Source organism: Lupinus angustifolius, chromosome LG09 (assembly GCF_001865875.1).
Source record: "Lupinus angustifolius cultivar Tanjil chromosome LG09, LupAngTanjil_v1.0, whole genome shotgun sequence".
NCBI classification, from domain to species: domain Eukaryota; kingdom Viridiplantae; phylum Streptophyta; class Magnoliopsida; order Fabales; family Fabaceae; genus Lupinus; species Lupinus angustifolius.
The window spans coordinates 17,742,987-17,762,848 of record NC_032017.1 but is presented as its reverse complement, the minus strand read 5'-3'; the positions used below and the strand labels follow the sequence as shown (position 1 = coordinate 17,762,848).

At 34.8% G+C, this 19,862-nt stretch overlaps 2 protein-coding genes across 2 annotated transcripts; both read right to left on the bottom strand.

Annotated features, from left to right (window-relative positions):
• On the bottom strand, positions 161 to 2,516 carry LOC109356100 (exocyst complex component EXO70A1-like). The gene has a single exon (XM_019599440.1). The coding sequence runs from the start codon at positions 2,431 to 2,433 to the stop codon at positions 547 to 549; it is 1,887 nt and encodes a 628-aa protein (XP_019454985.1). The 5' UTR covers positions 2,434 to 2,516; the 3' UTR covers positions 161 to 546.
• On the bottom strand, positions 14,429 to 17,582 carry LOC109356021 (pollen receptor-like kinase 3). Its single transcript, XM_019599340.1, has 2 exons — positions 15,971 to 17,582; positions 14,429 to 15,623 (listed from the first exon to the last, which is right to left on the bottom strand). The coding sequence occupies exons 1-2, from the start codon at positions 17,358 to 17,360 to the stop codon at positions 14,884 to 14,886; spliced, it is 2,130 nt and encodes a 709-aa protein (XP_019454885.1). The 5' UTR covers positions 17,361 to 17,582; the 3' UTR covers positions 14,429 to 14,883.

Genomic DNA, 19,862 nt, shown 5'->3' with positions numbered 1-19,862 from the left:
GATCATAACCAAACGCACCATGATCCTTTGTTGGAGCAAGGTCTTTCACCATAGTCAAAATTTATCAGCAATTCCCATTCTGTATAAATATAAGAAAAACAAAAGATGCAGATACTGAAAAGCAAAGGTAATCTAAGATTTCAATTTCAAGTGCATCCATTAGTGCCAAAACTATCACATTATATCAGAATCATTTAAAGCTACAAAAGAAACAGCCTTTTAACCTTAGAGTAATAAATAAAAACACACATTACACTTGCAACAAATTTCAAATATAAACAAATGAAACAAAATCTAGAATGTGGTATGAAATCAAATAACATGCTTACAGGCAGAAGCGTTCAGGCTGAGCTACTTGGCTTTTCAGGAAGCTCATAAGAATCTCCACAAGATTAAAATCTCTTTGGCAACCTGAATGGTAAACCTTGGAACACTTGAGAGCTAAGGAAATCTCAGATTGGCCAGAACTCAATCACCTAAATGCTCCATGAAAAAATTAAAAGAATGTGTCCTATCTTTCTATGTAGCAAAACTAACTTCACTCCATCAATTAGATCTCCTCCTCAAGTGCTGAGAAACAGGGATTCCTTCAAAAAAATCCAAAACAGCATCCTCCAGGTCTTCAACAGAATATTTAATGTAATTCTCTGGATGTTTTCCACTCTCTATATGGCTTCTGAACCGCCCAAGAAATGACCTATAAGCCGGTATCAACTTCTCGGATATCGATATTTGGAGCTCTTCCCTTAACTGAGAATCTGGTATCAACCAAACACATTGAATCCTATGAACCTCTTCAAAAATAGCATTGAAAGCCTTGAACCTTTCTCTCAAAGCACTCTTTGACACCCCCGAAGAAAAACCACCACTCACATGCAACCCTTCATCTCTCAAACAATGCAACACCCTCACCCAAGTTGCCCTCTGGTAACTAGTAGCAGCCTGCCGAAACTTCGCAGTAAGCTTCCTCAAATAATCATCACCAATCAACTCCCTCAATTCAACAGAACCTCTCACCTTTTGAACAATGTAGTGCACATTGTTCATTATAAACAAGTGTAACAAAGATGCATCTTTATAATGCTTAGATTTACCATCCAAATTAAACTGCAAATTCACAATAATCCAAATCAAATGAATAGCCAAAGGGGTTTTCCCATCAACCTCTTCAAAATCAATGTCTGGTGTGGAAGGATCACCTGAATTTCTTGACCCAATTGAAGGCTTAGACACTATAAGATCATTCAAAGTTATCTTGTAATCAGAGATCAAACTGATATAATTCATGACATACCTAGTCAAAGGGTGAATTGTGCCACCAGGTACAGGAACCTTAGAAGGTTCCCTCAACACAGCATTCTCAAACTCAGATAAAATCCCTCTAGCAGCCTCAGCAAGCCTAGAAAGAATCTCAGCCGCTTGAACCCGAATCGAATCGGATGATTTCGAATCAAACACAAGATCAATATCAGGTATCAAATCCATAAAAGCATCATGAAGGTCAAGAATCTTGAACAATTTCTCAGGTGATCTTCTACTAATGCTAATAGCTTCAGCAAAATTGAAAAGCTGGATAGCAGGACCTTTCACAGTTTCCATAAAACAAGCATCATCAATACAAGTTCCAACACCATCAAAGATTTGTTCACATAACCTCTTCTCACTTGCGAAAATGGTTCTAACACAAACCTTAGCTGCTTTAATCCAACGCTTTATCTTAATCTCAAGCTTCTCCCACTCCAATCTCTGAACATCTCCGATGCTTAATTTCTCGATCCCTAGTTTTCGAAAACTCCCATCAACTGCTGATTTTCTCACACTTCCGTAAACCTGAATGCATTCACGTAAGTAACCTGAAGAGATCATTCGTTCCGCGATGCAGCGAAGATCGTAGACTGTATCAGATGGAATCAGATCTATTTCACGAAAACTACTCGTTGAACGGTAACTACTATTCACACTTACGTTAGAAGCAGTTCCTTCGCTGTTAAATCGAAATAGCTTATTCGCTTCATCGTTAACATAGTTACTATCATCATTAGTAACATGAGAAATCGGAGAAGATGAAGATGAAAATGAAGAAGCTTGTTGTTGTTGTTGTTGTTGTTGTTGGTCTTGGTCTGGTTCGGTGAGGGAATCAGCTTCAATGGGGATAGTGTGAGAGATGAGGATGTTGCGGAACTCGTCTTCGAGGCGAGCCATGGCGATCTGAACGGCGGAGTTGACTTTATTCTGGTCGTCGGAGATGGAGGTGTCGGAGATGGAGCGTTGGATTTCATCAACGGCTTGGAGGTAACGGTCGACCTCTTGGCGGTCGCCGTCGAAGATCATCCTCTCACGCGCTTCCTCAGACGCGGTGGAGTCCCACCGGAGGATTATCTTCTCCGCCTCAGAGAACGGTAAGTTCTCCGGAGTCATCGGCGGCGAGTCCATAAAAGTGGAGGGGTTTAGAAAGTTGGTGTTTGGTGTGAAAGGAAAAGAAGAGTAGTGGTACTGATTTGGTATAGTATGGTATTAATTTGGTGAAGGGAAAATGAAAGGAAAGAAATAAGAAAGTGTAGTAATAAAAGAGAGATAGTTAAGAGTTAAGAGAGAGAGAAGAGTAATATATACCCACCAATTTAGCCCTTTTTGCATGCTTGTTACATATAAGTATCACATTTCTATACATGTTAAAAACTTCAAATCATTGTGTTATTATTATTGTTTTGTCAAAAGTGTCCATTCCTTTTCCGGATCATGAATGTTTATTTCAGGGTACGTCATCAATCAATCTTAATTGAGAAACTAATCAAGAGTATTTTATATAAAATTATAAATGAATGGTAGAATACTTCTCAAAACATGGCTAAGGACACAATTGGATTGCTAGTTGCTATCTCAAAGGACTGCTCACTCATACATAGTAATCAACAAATTAAACTACTACAGCCATAATGTTTCATAGTAGGTTTGTGGTTTTTGAACATTTATCCATATGTGTTAAGAATTGAGAGCTAAACAAGATATGAATTTCATTCATTGAATGAATTAAAAATTAAATTAATGAAATACAAAATTAGATTGAATCTTTTATATAAAGAATGAAATACTAATCAGCCTAATAAAAACTAACTAACCCAAGTAACCCTTTTATTCTTAGAAGCTAATCACTAGAGTTAGAACTAACTCAATCATACAATCTCATATATTCACATATACTATTATTTACATGATCCAATATATTTCAACAGCCCCCTCAAGCTGGAGAGTGAAAATTCTGAACTCCCAACTTGGAATTGATTTGACGTAATAACAACGCTTAAGTACCCATGACAGAAGCTATATCATCAAACGCTTAACCATCCATAGCAGAAGCTATATCTTTGCTTAACCACTACGGACAGAAGCTACTCATCCAATGATTAACCATCCATGACAGAAGTTATATATGAGCTTAATCATCATAGATAGAAGCGAACTAACCATTGATGATGAAATAGAGAGAACGGATCAAAATCTTGATCCTAACGAGATGCTTCAATGATGTGAAAACACACTATAATAATATTGTGTGATTATGAGAGGGGGGAATAAAATAGAGTATGAATGAAATTGAGGTAATTGATGATAGGCAAATGACACATTTTTGCATAGTAAACATCACAAAACTAAAAAAACTGTCAAAGATAAGCCCAAAGGATAATCAGAAGTGATCCTTCATCAAATTATGATCCCTGAACAATCTAAATCTCAAGGTGTAATAGAAGGCAACAACAACACCTCGGTTATCAATTCTAGTGAGATACAAGAAGATTGTGAACTTGCATATGAAGAGTAATGAAGATAAATCATATCTTGTTATCATCACACCAAAACATGAAGTTGGAAATATAACCTTTTAGAGTCTCCAAGTATAGCTTTGTTAAAGCAATTCTGGAAGAAGCAAGAAACAAAGTGCAACACTACAATCCTCCCATATACAATTATATTGGTTCAACATGGAAAATTTGAGAAGAATGTAGGTCCAAGAAACAAGACTTCAATTCTCTCTTACATGGTTAATATCTATACGGCCTTTGTAGTATATGCTTAATCATTTGTGAGCCACCCTTGTAACTTGCTGAATTATTAGAAGTTAATGACCACACAAGAATTTGTGCCTATAATACCGTGGAACTCCATTGATGAATGAAATGAAGCCAAGAAACATTAATACGAGACCAGTTGGGACTAAGATCAAATCAGGAACCTTCTTTTTCATTTAAAAGTGATGTGTGAGAATGATGAGGGGAAGAAAAATATACACAAGGGTAACAAGAATATGGCACGTAGAGAATAGATTATAAGAATGAATCTAATATGCTATGAATCTTCCATTTTTTTTTGGGTTGTGAGAAAAGATGAAAGAAGGAAGACAACACAAGTGCAACATGGATGTTGCCTTGTGAGTATGGAAAGAGAGAAAATTGGTGGTTGCTTTGCAAGGAAACCTCCGACCATTCTTTCCATTCTTTGACTTGCTCTAACTCAAAATCTTGCTTCATTCCAGCTAGACACCTCCTATCGCGATTAGAAACAGCATACACAAAATGCAGAAGAACAATCACATAGAAGCAAAAGTGTCAAACTCCAATTTCTTCTCACTTTGATGGTCGATGTATGATCATGATTCTTTGTTGAATCTTGGGACGATAAAAGTATAAGCGGAAGCGATCAAAACAATAATTATTGCTCTCATACCATATTAAGAATCAAGAGCGAAAAAAAGATATGAATTTCATTCATTCATTGAATGAATTGAAAATTAAATTAATGAAATACAAAATTACATTGAATCATTTATATAAAGAATGGAAAAACTAATCACCCTAACAAAAACTAACTAACCTCAACTAACCCTTTTATTCTTAGAAGCTAATTATTGCGGAAAAATAACATGAATAATACTTTCATTCATTGATTTGTTAAGTGCCCATAAGGACCCGTTTTATACAAGAAGATCCAAGTTACTTATGAAGCGAGCAATTGGCAAAAACAGAAAAATAACAACCCTTACCCCAACTAACTTTGTCCAAAAAGACTAAAAAGGTCATAGCCAAAAAAGTGCTCATGTAAAGTATCAAAATTAAGATGAAATCTAAATGTGATCTAAGGGCCAAGATTGGTGCGCCAATCTTGGGAAACTTATGCCCCTAATGTGCCAAGGTTATGTTTCTGACCCATGCCTGGTGCGTCTGGTGCAGGGCCATGAGCCAAGTCTGATGCGCCAAGCTGATGCGCCTAGGGTAGTTCTGATGCGTCACTGACCAGAACTGATGCATCAAGCTAATGCAAGTGTGTCAAGGTTGGATGCGCCTAGACCAGGTCTGGTGCGCCAAAATTCCTTGGTCACGATCTAGGTCACGAGTCACAATTCCTTAGTCACGATCCAGGTCATTAGCCAGAATTCCTCGGTCATGATCTAGGCCACGAGTCAGCATTCCTCGGTCACGATCTAGGCTCCCTCGATCACGAGCCAAAATTCCTCGGTCAAAGGCAAAAGACTCTCGGTCAGTATTCATGCTAACATGGTTAGTGGCACAATCATGGTTTGTTTAGCTTACATATTTGTCTTGATTTACCTTTAATACCTCATGCAAGCTGGAGAGTAGATATTGACTATCCCAAGCTTGGAGAGTAAGTATTGAAATGGAGCAGGATCCAACGCTTTAGTTAGAATATCTGCAACATATTCAAGAGTAGAGATACGCAACAAATGGAAAAGTTTGGAGTGCAATCTCTTCCTAACCACATGACAATCAATGTCAATGTGTTTTGTTCTTTCATGGAACACTGAATTTGCAGCTATATATCTAGCTGAATCATTATCATAATGGAGAAGAGCAGGTTGTATTAAAGAAACTTTAAAATTCTCAAGCAAGTAAGTTAACCATTGAATTTCACAATAAGTAAAGGCCAAAGCACGATACTTAGCCTCTAAATAGGACCTAGCCACTATGTTCTGCTTCTTGGCTTTCCAAGAGACAAGATAGTCTCCTAAGAAGACAAAGAAGACATAACAACTTGTGATGGATTTCCTTGAATCTATGCAGGCAGCCCAATAAGAGTTATTAAAGGCTTTTAATTTTAGAATAGAGGAATTGGGATAATATAGACCCTGACCAGGGTTTCCCTTGATGTACATAAGCACTTTGCAGAGGGCCTTATGGTGCAGATTAGTAGGGAACCATGAATTGGCTTAGCTGTTGGACAGCAAAGCCAATATCAGGCCTAATGTTGGTTAAATACAACAATTTTCCCACAAGTCTTCTATAGGAACTTGGGTCAATGTAGCTAGAGGAGTCATCCTTGTGTAGCTTGGTAGTTTTGACTATGAGAGTGGGCATAGGTTTAGAGTCTAGAAATCTTGTGTCACTAAGTATGTCCAGGGCATACTTTCTCTAGCAAACAATTATACAATTTTTAGCTCTAGCAATCTCAAGTCATAGGAAATATTTAAGGGATCCTAGATCCTTAATTTTGAATTTGTCATTTAAGTGTTGCTTAACTCTGTTTATCTCAATCTTGTTGTTTCCTGCCAGAACCAAATCATCTACATAAACAAGTAAGGCTGTGAAGGCTTTGCCTTCATTCTTAGTGAAGAGGGAATAGTCAGGTGAGATTGAGTGTACCCTAAGCTAATGAGGCACTCTGAGAGCTTGGTATACCATTGCCTTCCTACTTGTTTAAGGTCATACAAAGATTTCCTTAGTTTGCAAACTTTGTTGGGTTTATTGCATGTAACACCTGGAGGTATGTTCATGTATACCTCCTCATCAAGGTCACCATGCAAGAATTCATTGTTGACATCTAATTGATGTAACATCCAGTTTTGGCAAGAAGCACTGGCTAATAGCAATCTAACTGTTGTTAACTTGACAACGGGAGTAAAAAGTGTCAAAGAAGTCAACACCCTCAGTTTGGTTGTACCATTTTGCCACTAGCCTAGCCTTGTATCTTTCTATATTGCCATCATACTTGTATTTGATCTTATAGACCCACTTGCATCTTATAGGCTTCTTGTCATTAAGAAGATCATCCATATCCCAGGTGTTGTTTATCTCTAAGGCATTAAGCTCCTCTTGCATAGCCTTGATCCAATGTTCAGATCTTATGGCTTCATTATAGGTTTTTGGTTCATTGTTGTCAATTATGCTTAAGACATACATGACATGGCTCCTAGACAGTGATTCATAGGATAACACAGATGTGATGGGGCGATACACTCTTTTGCTCTCTTTGTGTTTATTTGCACTGAGGAAGTTACAATAGAAGTCTTTAAGATGAGTAGGGGGTTGTCTGACCCTATTGGATCTTCTAAGGGTATGTGTAGGTGGAAAGTCATCATGGGGACTATTTTGGTTTGTGATGGGATCAGAATTCTCAGGCTGATTGCTATGGTCAGATTCCTCTGAGTGATTAGCATTGTTGTTGTTAACCTCGTAATCTAGGAATGTTAGGTCTGATTTTTCTTCATGGCTGGTCTTGTCTCCTAAGTCATTGACTTTATAGGAAAATATGTGTTCATAGAAAACAACATGTCTAGATATAAAGGTTTCCCTACTCTTTAAGTCAAACATAACATATCCCTTAGTTCTTGTTCTGTGGCCAAGGAAGACACATTTCCTGGCTCTAGGATCCAATTTGGTCCTTTGTTTGATGAGAGTTGAAGCGAAGCCAAGGCAGCCAAAGACCTTGGTCTCTAGCAAGTTGGGTGCATTTCTATGGAGCAGTTCAAAGGGAGACTTATGTTGTAAGATTTGACTAGGTAGTCTGTTTATCAGATAGGTGGCATGTTGCACAGCGTAGGACCAGAATGTTTTGGGTAAATTGGAGTGAAAAAGGAGGCATCTAGTGACATTCAGCAAATGCCTATGTTTTTTTTCAACAACAGAGTTTTGTTGAGGTGTCTCAACACATGAGGTTTGATGTAGAATGCCATGTTCCCTAAATAAGTCAGGGATGTTGAATTCTATTCCATTGTCACTTCTTATGGCCTTGATGACTTTGTCAAACTGAGTTTTGATCATTTTGACAAACTCTTGAACTAGGTATCTAACCTCATATTTGGCTTTTTCATAATAAAGAGCCAAGTGTGTCTTGAGTAATCATCAACAATAGTCAGAAAGAATCTATGGTTGTGCATTGAATTGGTCCCTATTAGCTTCCATATGTCCATATGGACTAAATAAAAAATATTGCTAGTCTTATTGTTATTACTAGGAAAGGGTAACTTTGGTTGTTTTCCAAGATGGCAGTAATCACAAACACCAAATGAATCATGATTGACATAGGAGTAAGCTTTGCACACAGAGTTTAAAATATCAATAGAGGGGTGACCTAATCTAAAGTGTCATAGATTAAAATTGTAATTAGTACAAGCATTGTTCACATTATGATTGTCCCTAGCCTTTGTCTTAGTGATTCTCTTAAGGATGTATAGACTTTTCTTTACTTCAACATGTCCAATCATCCTCAAGGTAGTCATATCCTGGATGCAACATGTTAGGCCATCAAAAATTAGTTGACAATGCATATACTTTGTTAGCTTATAGATGGATATTAAGTTGAACTTGAAATCAGGCACATATAAGACATCATGTAGGGTTAGGGACTTGGATAAGATAATTGTCCCTTATATGTTGGCCCAAGTGGTGGAACCATTGGGCAGATTGATGATGGTTGGTGTTATAGAATGAAACATATTAAATTCATCTAGATTAGGACAAACATGGTCTATGGCACCAATGTCCAAGATCCATAGGGATATATTACCTGATACTTGTTGATCATCTTCTGCATCATTACCCTATTGTGTTATAGGTGTGATGTTGAGTTGATTTATATTGTGATCAGACTGGCTAGTACCAACACTCTGCAGCAGGGATGCTAACCGAGCATATTGTTCTGCCCCAAAATTGTATCCTTTTGCAGCCTGGTTCTTTGAGCTTGAGGATTCCTTGTGAACCTCCTTGCTGCAATAAGTGCATACTTTGATGTTAGTTTTCTTGTAGAATCTTGTTGACCCCCTTCCCATTCCTTGATTGGTGTTGCTTCTTCCAGGATTAGCTCTTGATCTCCAAGATTGCCCTTGCTCATCCTGATGCGTATTCCCTTTGTTGGTTGAATTGAAGAGAATCTTGGTTCCTTGGATGTTTGTCTCTAGTTGCCTTTCTTGTTGAATTAGCAAGGCAAACACCTTGTTTATGGATGGAAGGGGTTCCATTAGAAGGATTTGAGCCTTGCAGGTATTGAATTCTTCATTTAAGCCCTTGAGGAAGCATATCATGTATTCATTTTCACGATATGCCCTCATCTTCTCATAGACCCCACAGGTGCATCTATTTCCACATAGACAGAGAGGCATTGGTCTAAGTGATTTAAGATCTTCCCACCGAGTCTTTAGGTCAGTGAAGAATTTTGATATGCCTTTGTCCCATTGTCTTATGGAATGTACTTCTTGTAGGAGGTCAGACATACAAAAATAGTCACCCTTTGAGAACCTTTCCTTGAGATCTTCCCAAAGGTCTTGAGCACTTTCAATGTATATGATACTCTGAGAGATTTCTGGTGTTAAACACCTTGTTATCTTGACTTGGTGTTGTGATGAGACCATTCACAAATTTATATTTGTTCTTTGAGAGTAAGGCTCTCTTCATTGATCTGCTCCAAGTTTGGTAGTTAGTGTCATCCAATGGTAGTGTGACGAGAGTTGCTCCTGGGCTATCCCCGAGATGGAGATAGTAGGGATTCTTGGTCTCACTATTATGAGTGATGTGTTGGGTATTTCTCTGGTGATCCATGCTTATTGGTTTTGTCATGATTCAAATCAAGATTGGGAAGATTGAAGGGAGGCAGAGAAGGAATGGAGTAGTTGTTGGATAGAAAGAAGAGTATAGCAGAGAAGTGTTGAGTATGTCTTTTTAGGGACTAGCTCTTAATACCATATTGCGGAAAAATAGCATGAATAATACCTCCATTCATTGATTTGTTAAGTGCCCATAAGGACCACTTTTATACAAGAAGATCCAAGTTGCTTGTGAAGCAAGCAATTGGCAAAAACAGAAAAATAACAACCCTTACCCCAACTAACTTTTAACTAACTGTCCAAAAAGACTAAAAAGGTCATAGCCAAAAAAAGTGCTCATGTAAAGTATCAAAATTAAAATGAAATCTAAATGTGATCTAAGGGCCAAGATTGGTGCACCAATCTTGGGAAACTTATGCGCCTGATGTGCTAAGGTTATGTTTCTGACTCATGCCTGGTGCGTCTGGTGCAGGGCCATAAGCCAAATCTGGTGCGCCAAGTTAATGTGCCTAGGCCATGTCTGATGCGCCTAGGCTAGGTCTGATGCGTCACTGACCAGTGTAGGGCCATAGGCCAAATCTGGTGTGCCAAGTTAATGCGCCTAGGCCATGTCTGATGCACCTAGGCCAGGTCTGATGCGTCATTGACTAGACCTGATGCGTCATTGACTAAACCTGATGCATCAAGTTGATGCAGGTGTACCAAGGTTGGATGCGCCTAGACCGGGTCTGGTGCGCCAAAATTCCTCGATCACGATCCAGGCCACGAGTCACAATTCCTCGGTCACGATCTAGGCTCCCTCGGTCAGAGCCTGAATTCCTCAGTTAAAGGCAAAAGACTCTCGGTCAATATTGATGCTAACATGGTTAATGGCACAATCATGGTTTGTTTGGCTTACCTATTTGACTTGATTTACCTTTAATACTAATCACTAGAGTTAGAACTAACTCAATCATACAATCTCACATATTCACATACACTATTATTTACATGATCCAATATATTTCAACAATATGAAGTAAATAATGAAGAATATTTATTTTGAAATAAAATATTACTATATTAGCTATTAGTAAAAAATGTGTGAGAAACGAAAAATGTTGAGGACCCATTTTTTATCAAAAAAAGAATGAGGGGTGAAGTAAGGGTTTCGCTCACTTTTCACTCAATAAAGTACTACAAATGAATGATCGGTTATGCATAAATTTTTATACTAATAGTGTATAGATATTATATTATTTTATATTTATTACACCTAATAAAATGATTTTATGAACCTCTTAATGTTTTTTTACTAACTGGGTTACCAAGATAAACAATTCAATTAGTAATTGTGGATTTGCTGCATGCTCTTGTGAGTTGTGATAAAGCAAAGTTATAGTAATTGAAAAGAGTTTGATATTTTTGAATAGGTTGAAAGAAAGATCTTTGCACTTATTTAAACACCCACGACCGTACACGTAGTACAAGTACAATATTATACTTTATTTACATTTTACACGCCATACATATTGTATACGAATGACACGCGTTTTATATAAATTCTAGATGTTAACATTTCTCTAAATTTTTCAATGAAAGTTTCTCTTAACAAATTTTGTAATTTGATTTATTCTTTTTCGAATTCCATTTATTTCATTAAATGGGTCATATAGCATTAGGCATGGTGTAGTAATCAAGCACAACTGTATTATTTTTACACAAATAATATATTTATTCATCATTTATATGTATTATTTTTATTTATTTAAGAATTAACAATCAACATATGAATTATAATTTTTTTGGTAATACCAAAAATATTCTTTCATGTTATAAATAAGAAACTAATCTTTTTTAGGGTGTGTGAGTGTTATTCCCAACGAATGTCGCTCTCGAAAATTAAACCATTGACATTTTGGTCATCATATGGATCTAGCAGAGTCTTATATCACTAGACCAATGATCTATTAGTATATGAATGGTAAATTGATAACATTAATTTTAACCCAAAACATTATATATTATTAGTATTTTCTCCCCATAAAATATGCATATTATTATTTAGGACCAAAAATTATTAAAAGATGATTAATATTACTCATTTTAATAATTAGTTTAAAAATGTGTCACCTTAAAATTTGCTTTAAGACTATATATAACCCCTATCATTATTGATTAAGTTAACTTTTGAATATAAAAAATATTTAGTATGAATATAAATCATTTTTCTTGTAACAGCTAACATGGAATATGAAGTGTATGAAATGCATTTAATTACTAGTAGAGATTGTAACTTGTCTTATTTTGTACACCAAACATGCATATTGCAAGCTAGCTAAGCAAGAGTTTGATTCGGCTTGTTCCCATGTTACAAAAGATTGGAATTAATCATCAAATAATTAACACATAATCCTGATCACTCTAGCTTGAACATCATGTGCATTTCACATAAAAAGAATATACACACATTTAAATAATCAATAGCATTGTCACTAGAAGAAGCAAGAGAGATTTTCTTACAATCTTACATGTGTACCTAGCAAAAATAATATATAGCTCTATGCTTTTAAATTTTTCAGGAATCTTGATAATATAGTGTTGTGCAGGGGTATTCTTCTTTATTTAATTGTTTCTAACTTAAAGACAATTTAGAGTTGCACGTGTGGTGGTGCAACCAAATCATTTGAAGATAATGGAATTAAATTTTGTGTAAAATTTAGACAAAACTTCTACAAGTACAGCTTGTAATCCTTTGTAAATAGCAGGTATATACGTCATCAGTGATGAGTAACTATTATTATATGAATATTAAATTGATATATACGTCTATATGGGTTTTGCCAACATTTTCATTTGGGTAAAGGGTAATATAAAATTAATGTTGAAAAACTTAATTTTATTTTATTAAGTACTGTTAAATTTACATCTTATATATCAGAATGGGAAGGTGGAAAAAATATCCGCCGAAAGAATTAACCCACATACCTGTGGATATTTTTGGTTTGGACATGATTGTAATATTTGTGGGAAACAAAAAAAAAGAGTGGGAAGGTGGAAAATTTTAAGTTTTGCATTTGTTTTGGTATAAAAATTGCAAAAACGTTAAGCTGCTTATTTATACTTCAATTTATATTTGGTCTCTCTAGAAATATAAAAGAGAAAAAAAATATGTTGTATGAGTTTTATGTATTATCACTGTATCATCTATTATTCATATTTTATTATCAGTGACTTTTTAAATAAATAAGACAAGTAAATGGTAAATAATATGCTTATAGTATATAAATCTTTAGCCTAACAATATATATATAACAGTATATATATAGTTGCATCATTATGAATTTAATGATGAAGTACATGGTCTAGTTCTCAAACAAGTGATTGAATTTGGATAAAGAATAAAGGTTGGAGGAATTTGGTCCCACTCTACATGCAAGTAGGAAACTAATACTGCATTAAAAAATACTTGATCAAAAAAATTAAGAAATACTCTTAAATAATTTAAATTTATTCTTTTGATATTGACATTTGAATTATAATGTCATGTGACATCCCATTTCAATCATGAATTTGTTATCATGGTTATGGCACCTAAGATAATAGGATATGAGCATAATATCTATATTTGTTAATATAAAAATTTATAAACAATTAATATATTATCTATTATTTATTTGTATTATTTTTTTGAAGAATTAATAAACATGAATGATGGATAATGATACAGTGATGGTCTATAAAACTTATAAATGATACGTATTTTTTTTCCAGATATGTATTCATATTTGCATAAGGGAAAGGTTTGGGTTATTGTTGTATGAGAGGATATACATATATACCTAAGAGTTTGAGCCTTTCATTTCAATTAATTAGCATACTATGTATTATGCATTTTAATGAATCTCCAGCTGTAGTATGATGTGAACAACAACCTATGGTTGACTTAAGCAGCATTATTATATAAACTTTGTCCTTTTTTCTATTTACCAAAGAAAATAACTCTGCCCTCTTCCAACTTCAGAAAGAAAACTGTCCTTTAATTAAGTTGTTTGTAAATGATTTTTTCAATCTTCACCAACTAAGCAAATTGCATCTCTAAACTATTAGAATGAGCCATTTAGGCCTAGCTCATATGGTTGGTTGATGCATTTCATATGATTTAGCCATTGGATTTTGATAAATTGATAACTAATACCTTTTTAAAGACTGTAGGCTGCTTCATTAGCTTTGTGATTTGGCCATTGGATTTTGATCATATAAGTAGCCTTATTGTGGTGTTTGGAAGAAAAAGATATGTTATTCCAAATTATGTCTTGAACCATATTCCAGACCAATGAAAACATGTCATGCTACTTAAAAAATTTAAATGATCATTATTTTTTGTATTTCTATTTCAATATCATTGGTTCGAAACATGGTTTAGACATTATATGGGACAGTAAATCCTTATCCTTGTTTGGAACCATTTAATAATTTGGATTTTGCAAATGTGCATAGTTGATAAAGTCATAAAACCAACCCAATTTTTTATAGGGCTTTCTACCGTATCCAAGTGGATTAGAGTGAGGCTCATCCATGGATTAACCATTCAGATCAATGACAATTCACAAACACAACTTTTAGTCTTTTCCTTATCCACTAATTTACATAGAGATGTTTATATCTGGAAAAAAGAAGTTACACCAAACAAATAAATAAATAAAATAAATAAATAAAAGTAGTTCTAAAACATCTACAAAGTTATGTCCCTATAGTTTAGATATCAGTAAACTTCTGTGTCATAAAATTTATACATCACTGATCTATAATTTCAAACTTGGAAGTAAAGGTATGTGTCAAATTCCATGCATGAAGTCTATAAGAATTGGCTTCCTCAAATTACCTTATAACACTTTGACATGACAGGTTTTCATTGGTGGTCTAAGACATACTTTAGGACAACACATCTTTGTCCTTAACAAAGTTGCTCCATATAGATACTCTTGTTCTTGTGAATTTGAAAGCATACCCTTGACACATCCTTTTTCCACCAATACAGAAAATAGCTGCCTACCCTCTAGTTGTTCCTTTAACTAGGACATGCCATATTCAAAGTTATCCCTGCTTCCAAAGCTATTTGATCCATGTCTCCTCTTAGATTGACCACCATGTTCATGTGTTCCTAATACATAATGAGAATCTGCATAACCATCTCTTAGAGATGGTAAGATTTCTATTGTTCTTGATCCTTTACAACTCTCATTGATTATATCCTCTATTCTTCTAATAGCTTCTGACATTTGTAAGCGTTGGTGAGGGTTACTTGCAGTGCAAGCAGCAGCAATATGAAGTAGTTGTTCCATTTGAACTTGTGAGTTATTATTCTTTGAGGTTGCAATCTCAGGATCAAGAAGTTCCAATTCTCTGCGCTCAGATATTGCTGATGCAACCCATTGCACTACATCAGTTCCACCTTTTCCATTGCTGAGATATTGAGAAGGAAATTTTCCAGTGAGTATTTCAAGTATAACAACACCAAGACAGTAAACATCACATTTATGTGAAATTTGGCCTTGTGATATTGCTTCAGGAGCCTTATAAGCAAATAGTGCTTGTGTTGCACTAGCAGGGTTGATTAGGTGACTAAAACCATAATCTACTATAAGTGGTTCATATTCTGGTCCAAGGAGAACATTGCTGGACTTGAGATTACCATGTGGTAGATCAGAGGAAGCGAGTTCCGTGTGAAGATATCGCATCCCGTCGGCTATTCCTTTTACAATCTTCAAACGTGCAGGCCAATCCAGTTCAGCATGTGATGGTCCCCTATCACCTGTAAGCAATATAACATACAATGCTGGATAAATAAATGCTTGTTCTTTGTTATCATTATTACAGTTAAATCCATGCTAGCATTTGGCATAAGTACAGAACATAATAGGATAGAGTGTCTTGTTCTGTTCTCCTTAGTTTTACATTTTTAGTAGAAACAAAATGTTCTACATTTTAACATCTTGTTTTGTTCATTTATATATAAAATACACAACGTAGAACAAAACTTATATTTCTGCACAATTTTATTCATTACCCTTCAGGAGAATTAGATTATTTTCTTTCATTTTCTAGTTGAGGGTGTGCTATGAAAATTTGGAGTTGTTAGGAAGAAAAAGTATTACTTACCATGCAGCAAAAACAGTAAACTGCCTCTGGGAACATACTCAGAGATTACTAGTTTCTCATCCTTTCTGTAATGATAAGCTAAAGGGGTCAAAACATTCCAGTGTTTAAGATTTGAAATCTTCTTCATCTCTGCATCAAAACCATCTTTTTCCAATGCGTTCATCTCTCTAGTCCTTTTCACCACAACAGCCAATCCATTAGTCATCACTGCTTTGTAAGAAGATCCAAATGCTCCATTTCCTAACACTTCTGCAGCTGCTTTCATCAAATCTGGTAAACCAAAAGCACCCTTTTCCTCATTTATCATCACAAGTTCTCCAACACCCTTAACACTATGATGTCCAGACCCTCCTTTTCTGCTAGATGTTGATTTTCTAATTGGTTCAGCAGAAACTTCTCTTTTCACTGGTGCAGCTACTTGAACTTCCACTGCTTCTTCATTATTCTCTCTTCCAATTATACCATCAAAATCTACATCACCCTTCTTTTTCTTTGATCTCACAAACAACAAAGCAACAATCAAAAGAACCACTACACATGCTGCTACAATGCCAGCAATTTGAGCTGCACGAATCTTACCTTTATCTGTTGGAGGAGCATTACCATTATGAATGATTATTGTGTCTCCATTTTCTTTTGCATGAAAGGGACTTGGTGCCTCTTTTTTACCATTTTCATCACATTTTGTTCCAAGCTTCTCACCACAAAGACCAGAATTCCCTTCAAAGGAACTCTCATTGAATTTCAATAAACTAGCTGGAACTCCACCTTCCAATTTGTTGTTTGACACATTGAAATCAACCAATGCAGGGTTACCAAGATCCAGAATAGTTCCATTAAACTGGTTATTCTCCAAATGTAACTCCATAAGTTGTGGCATCTTAGACAATGATGAAGGAATATGGCCTGTGAATTCATTATCATCAAGCCACAGTTTCTTCAAAGACCTCATTTCTTGAAAGTAATCTTCGCGAATTTTGCCCGAGAACTTATTCCCTGACAAATAAATTGCTTTCAAGAAACCAATTTTACTAAGTTCTGGTATAGAACCATTGAAAGAGTTTCTCACAAGGCTAATAGTTCTAAGAGACTTAAGTTCAAGCAATGCATCAACATGAATTTTCCCTTGTAATCCCATGTCTCCGAGGCGAAGCCCGGTGACTTGGCCATTGTTGCATACAAGACCTACCCATTGATCATCTTCACTACAAGGTGGTGAATCAGCCACCCAATTATCAAGAGCTTCAGCATTGGAAAATGATTCTTTGAGACTCAGCAAAGCTTCAGCTTCTGACATAGAATATGTCATTGGAAAATTGTTAAAACACATGGTTGTGATGAAGATGAAGAGGAGATTTGGCTGGAGGGTTATTACCCCCGCTAAGGCCATTTGCTTTGCTCAGAATTTGGTGCTATAGGACCTATTGGCTACAATGGAATGTGAATGTAATTTTGGGTAATTTTTTTTTCATTCTTGCTACTTTTTCGTTTTTCCTTAATTTGTTCTAACCCTGCATGCATGCATGCATGGCGTGAATCTACTTTTGTGAGAGTGCAAGAGAGCCTCACAATGAAAGAGAGAGAATTGGAATTTTGGTTGAACAAGTCAAGAGTAGTTAAAAACCGTTATAATAGTTTGGTGATAATAATGATACTATGTAACCAGTATTGTACACGTTTGTGTAGAGTTTAGCTTGTTCTGTTTTGAGAGATAGAATTCAGTTTATTAATCTTTATACTTTAAAAGTAATTAATCGCTGCCTATTTATTTGGAGAACTTGTCTTCATCAATTCATTTCTTATAGTTCTCTAGTTATTAAGTTTTATTTTTATTTTGTTTGAAGTACACATATTTTTTAGAGGCAACCCAAAAAAATTATTTAAGTTGGATACGACAACATATATATCCGATAAAATTTTCCATGACAAATGTTTAATTCAATGTATTTATAGCTACTCAAATATAACTTCTTTTTGGTGAATCTATTTATTTATTTTAATGTAGAGAATATTAAAATGTCCTCAGAGTATTGTTTAAAGAAGCTACACATATATTTTTTTATTAAAAAATAATAAGTTAATATTTACACAATCCTTTAAATTTATTTGACTTAAGAAAATATCTGGAACTAGGGTTAGAAACAGTTCGAACCGAGTTGAACCAGAGTTCAGCTCGATAAGGATTGGTTCAGCTCGATAAAGATTGGTTCGACTCGAATCTCAGCTCGAGTTTGATACGAGTTATTCTTTTAGCTCGAGTTTGGTTCGGTTAAAGTTCGCTTCGATTGGTTCATTTGGACAACTTAAATAGTTAATTAATTTTTAAAAATACTACAAAAAGTTTTATACATATAAATATAACCATGTTTATATATATAATAACAATAAATATAAATAATAATGCAAGAGTCATAATAAACATAAAAATTAGTTTATATATATACACACACGTATATATCGAACTAGCTCATGAACCTAATGAGTCGAACTGTATCCAACTCAAGTTTGGTTTGTTTATTTAACAAACTCAATTTCAAGCTCAAGATTGACTCATTTGGTTCATAAACCAAGTTTATCGGACTAAATAATGAATCAAATTTCAAACAAATACTGAATTGGTTTGATTTTTGACAGTGACATGTAGAACTAATTGAGTGATTTTATGGTCTTATAATCAACTTGATTGTTTCAATTTGACCATGATCATAATTGGACTGTGGAGGATGACTTGAATTTAGGGGTACATGTAACTTGCGTGAAGATCATTATAGAGGACACTTCAACAAAAAATAAATGAAAAAGTAGTATTATAATATTTTTATCTTTCATATATAAATATAATGATATTTTTATTCTTATTCGAGAATGTTAAAAGTAACAACTCTTGTTTCATTAGGTGGTATAAATTAAAGTCAAGTTTATGTCAGTATGGCAGTTTACTTGGACTATTCAAAGTTGGTGGAAATTCAAGTGAGGTTAGCTGACATTATTGTTCACTATCTTCTTCTCATTTAACTTTGACTCCTCAATTTTTTCCACAATCAAGGGCCATTTTTCGCTGAATCACAAAAGCATAAAAGAGAAATTGTTTTAATTATCCAGAATGTCTTAACAAATGTGAATAAACTGTTTTTTTTTGTTGCAAAAATCTTATACTCAAATAGACACAATCTCATAAGGGTTCAAATCATCTCCAATATATATTGGAGAAAATCCCAACTCATCTCATAAGTGTTGGAAATAAACCAAGCTACTCATATTAGTTCCAAACTCAAATCCTTAAATATTTTGAACTATCTATATCATCTAAAGACTAAAAGAGACAGGAGAATATATGTAGTATGGTTATTATAAATGAATAATGGTTGTTTTGAGTTGATGAATTAAACTAATTTAAGCTTAAGAGTCATATCAAATAGTTTAAGATAAGAAGAAATTTGTGTCAAACTTGATCTGATTTAAGTTCAACCATTTTTCATCAAACGAGTACTTGAACTTTACTCATCATCAAACCATTTTCACCTTTTCTCATAATAGTAGAAGTTTCAATTGTGTTCTTATTTTTGGATGCAAGGATAATTATATAAAATTACAAATAATGGTAGTCTTGCTCAACACATGCCTAGCAAAGAAAACCACTAAATTATTCCCTCAAAAGATTGGTTTAGTCACCAAAAGAGGAAATGATCATTGTGTACAGGGTCCATACTCCATAGTACCCTTCTAGACACCTCTATTATTTTTCCTTTTCTTAGATTCCCCACTATCTCATTAATATGAAGTAGTAAGAGTGTGAAGGAAAAAAATATTATAGTCCTAAATTGTGTCCCAAATCATATATAAGATCAATAATATTAAAGTAAAAATGAAAAAACTAATAAAAATTTAATTT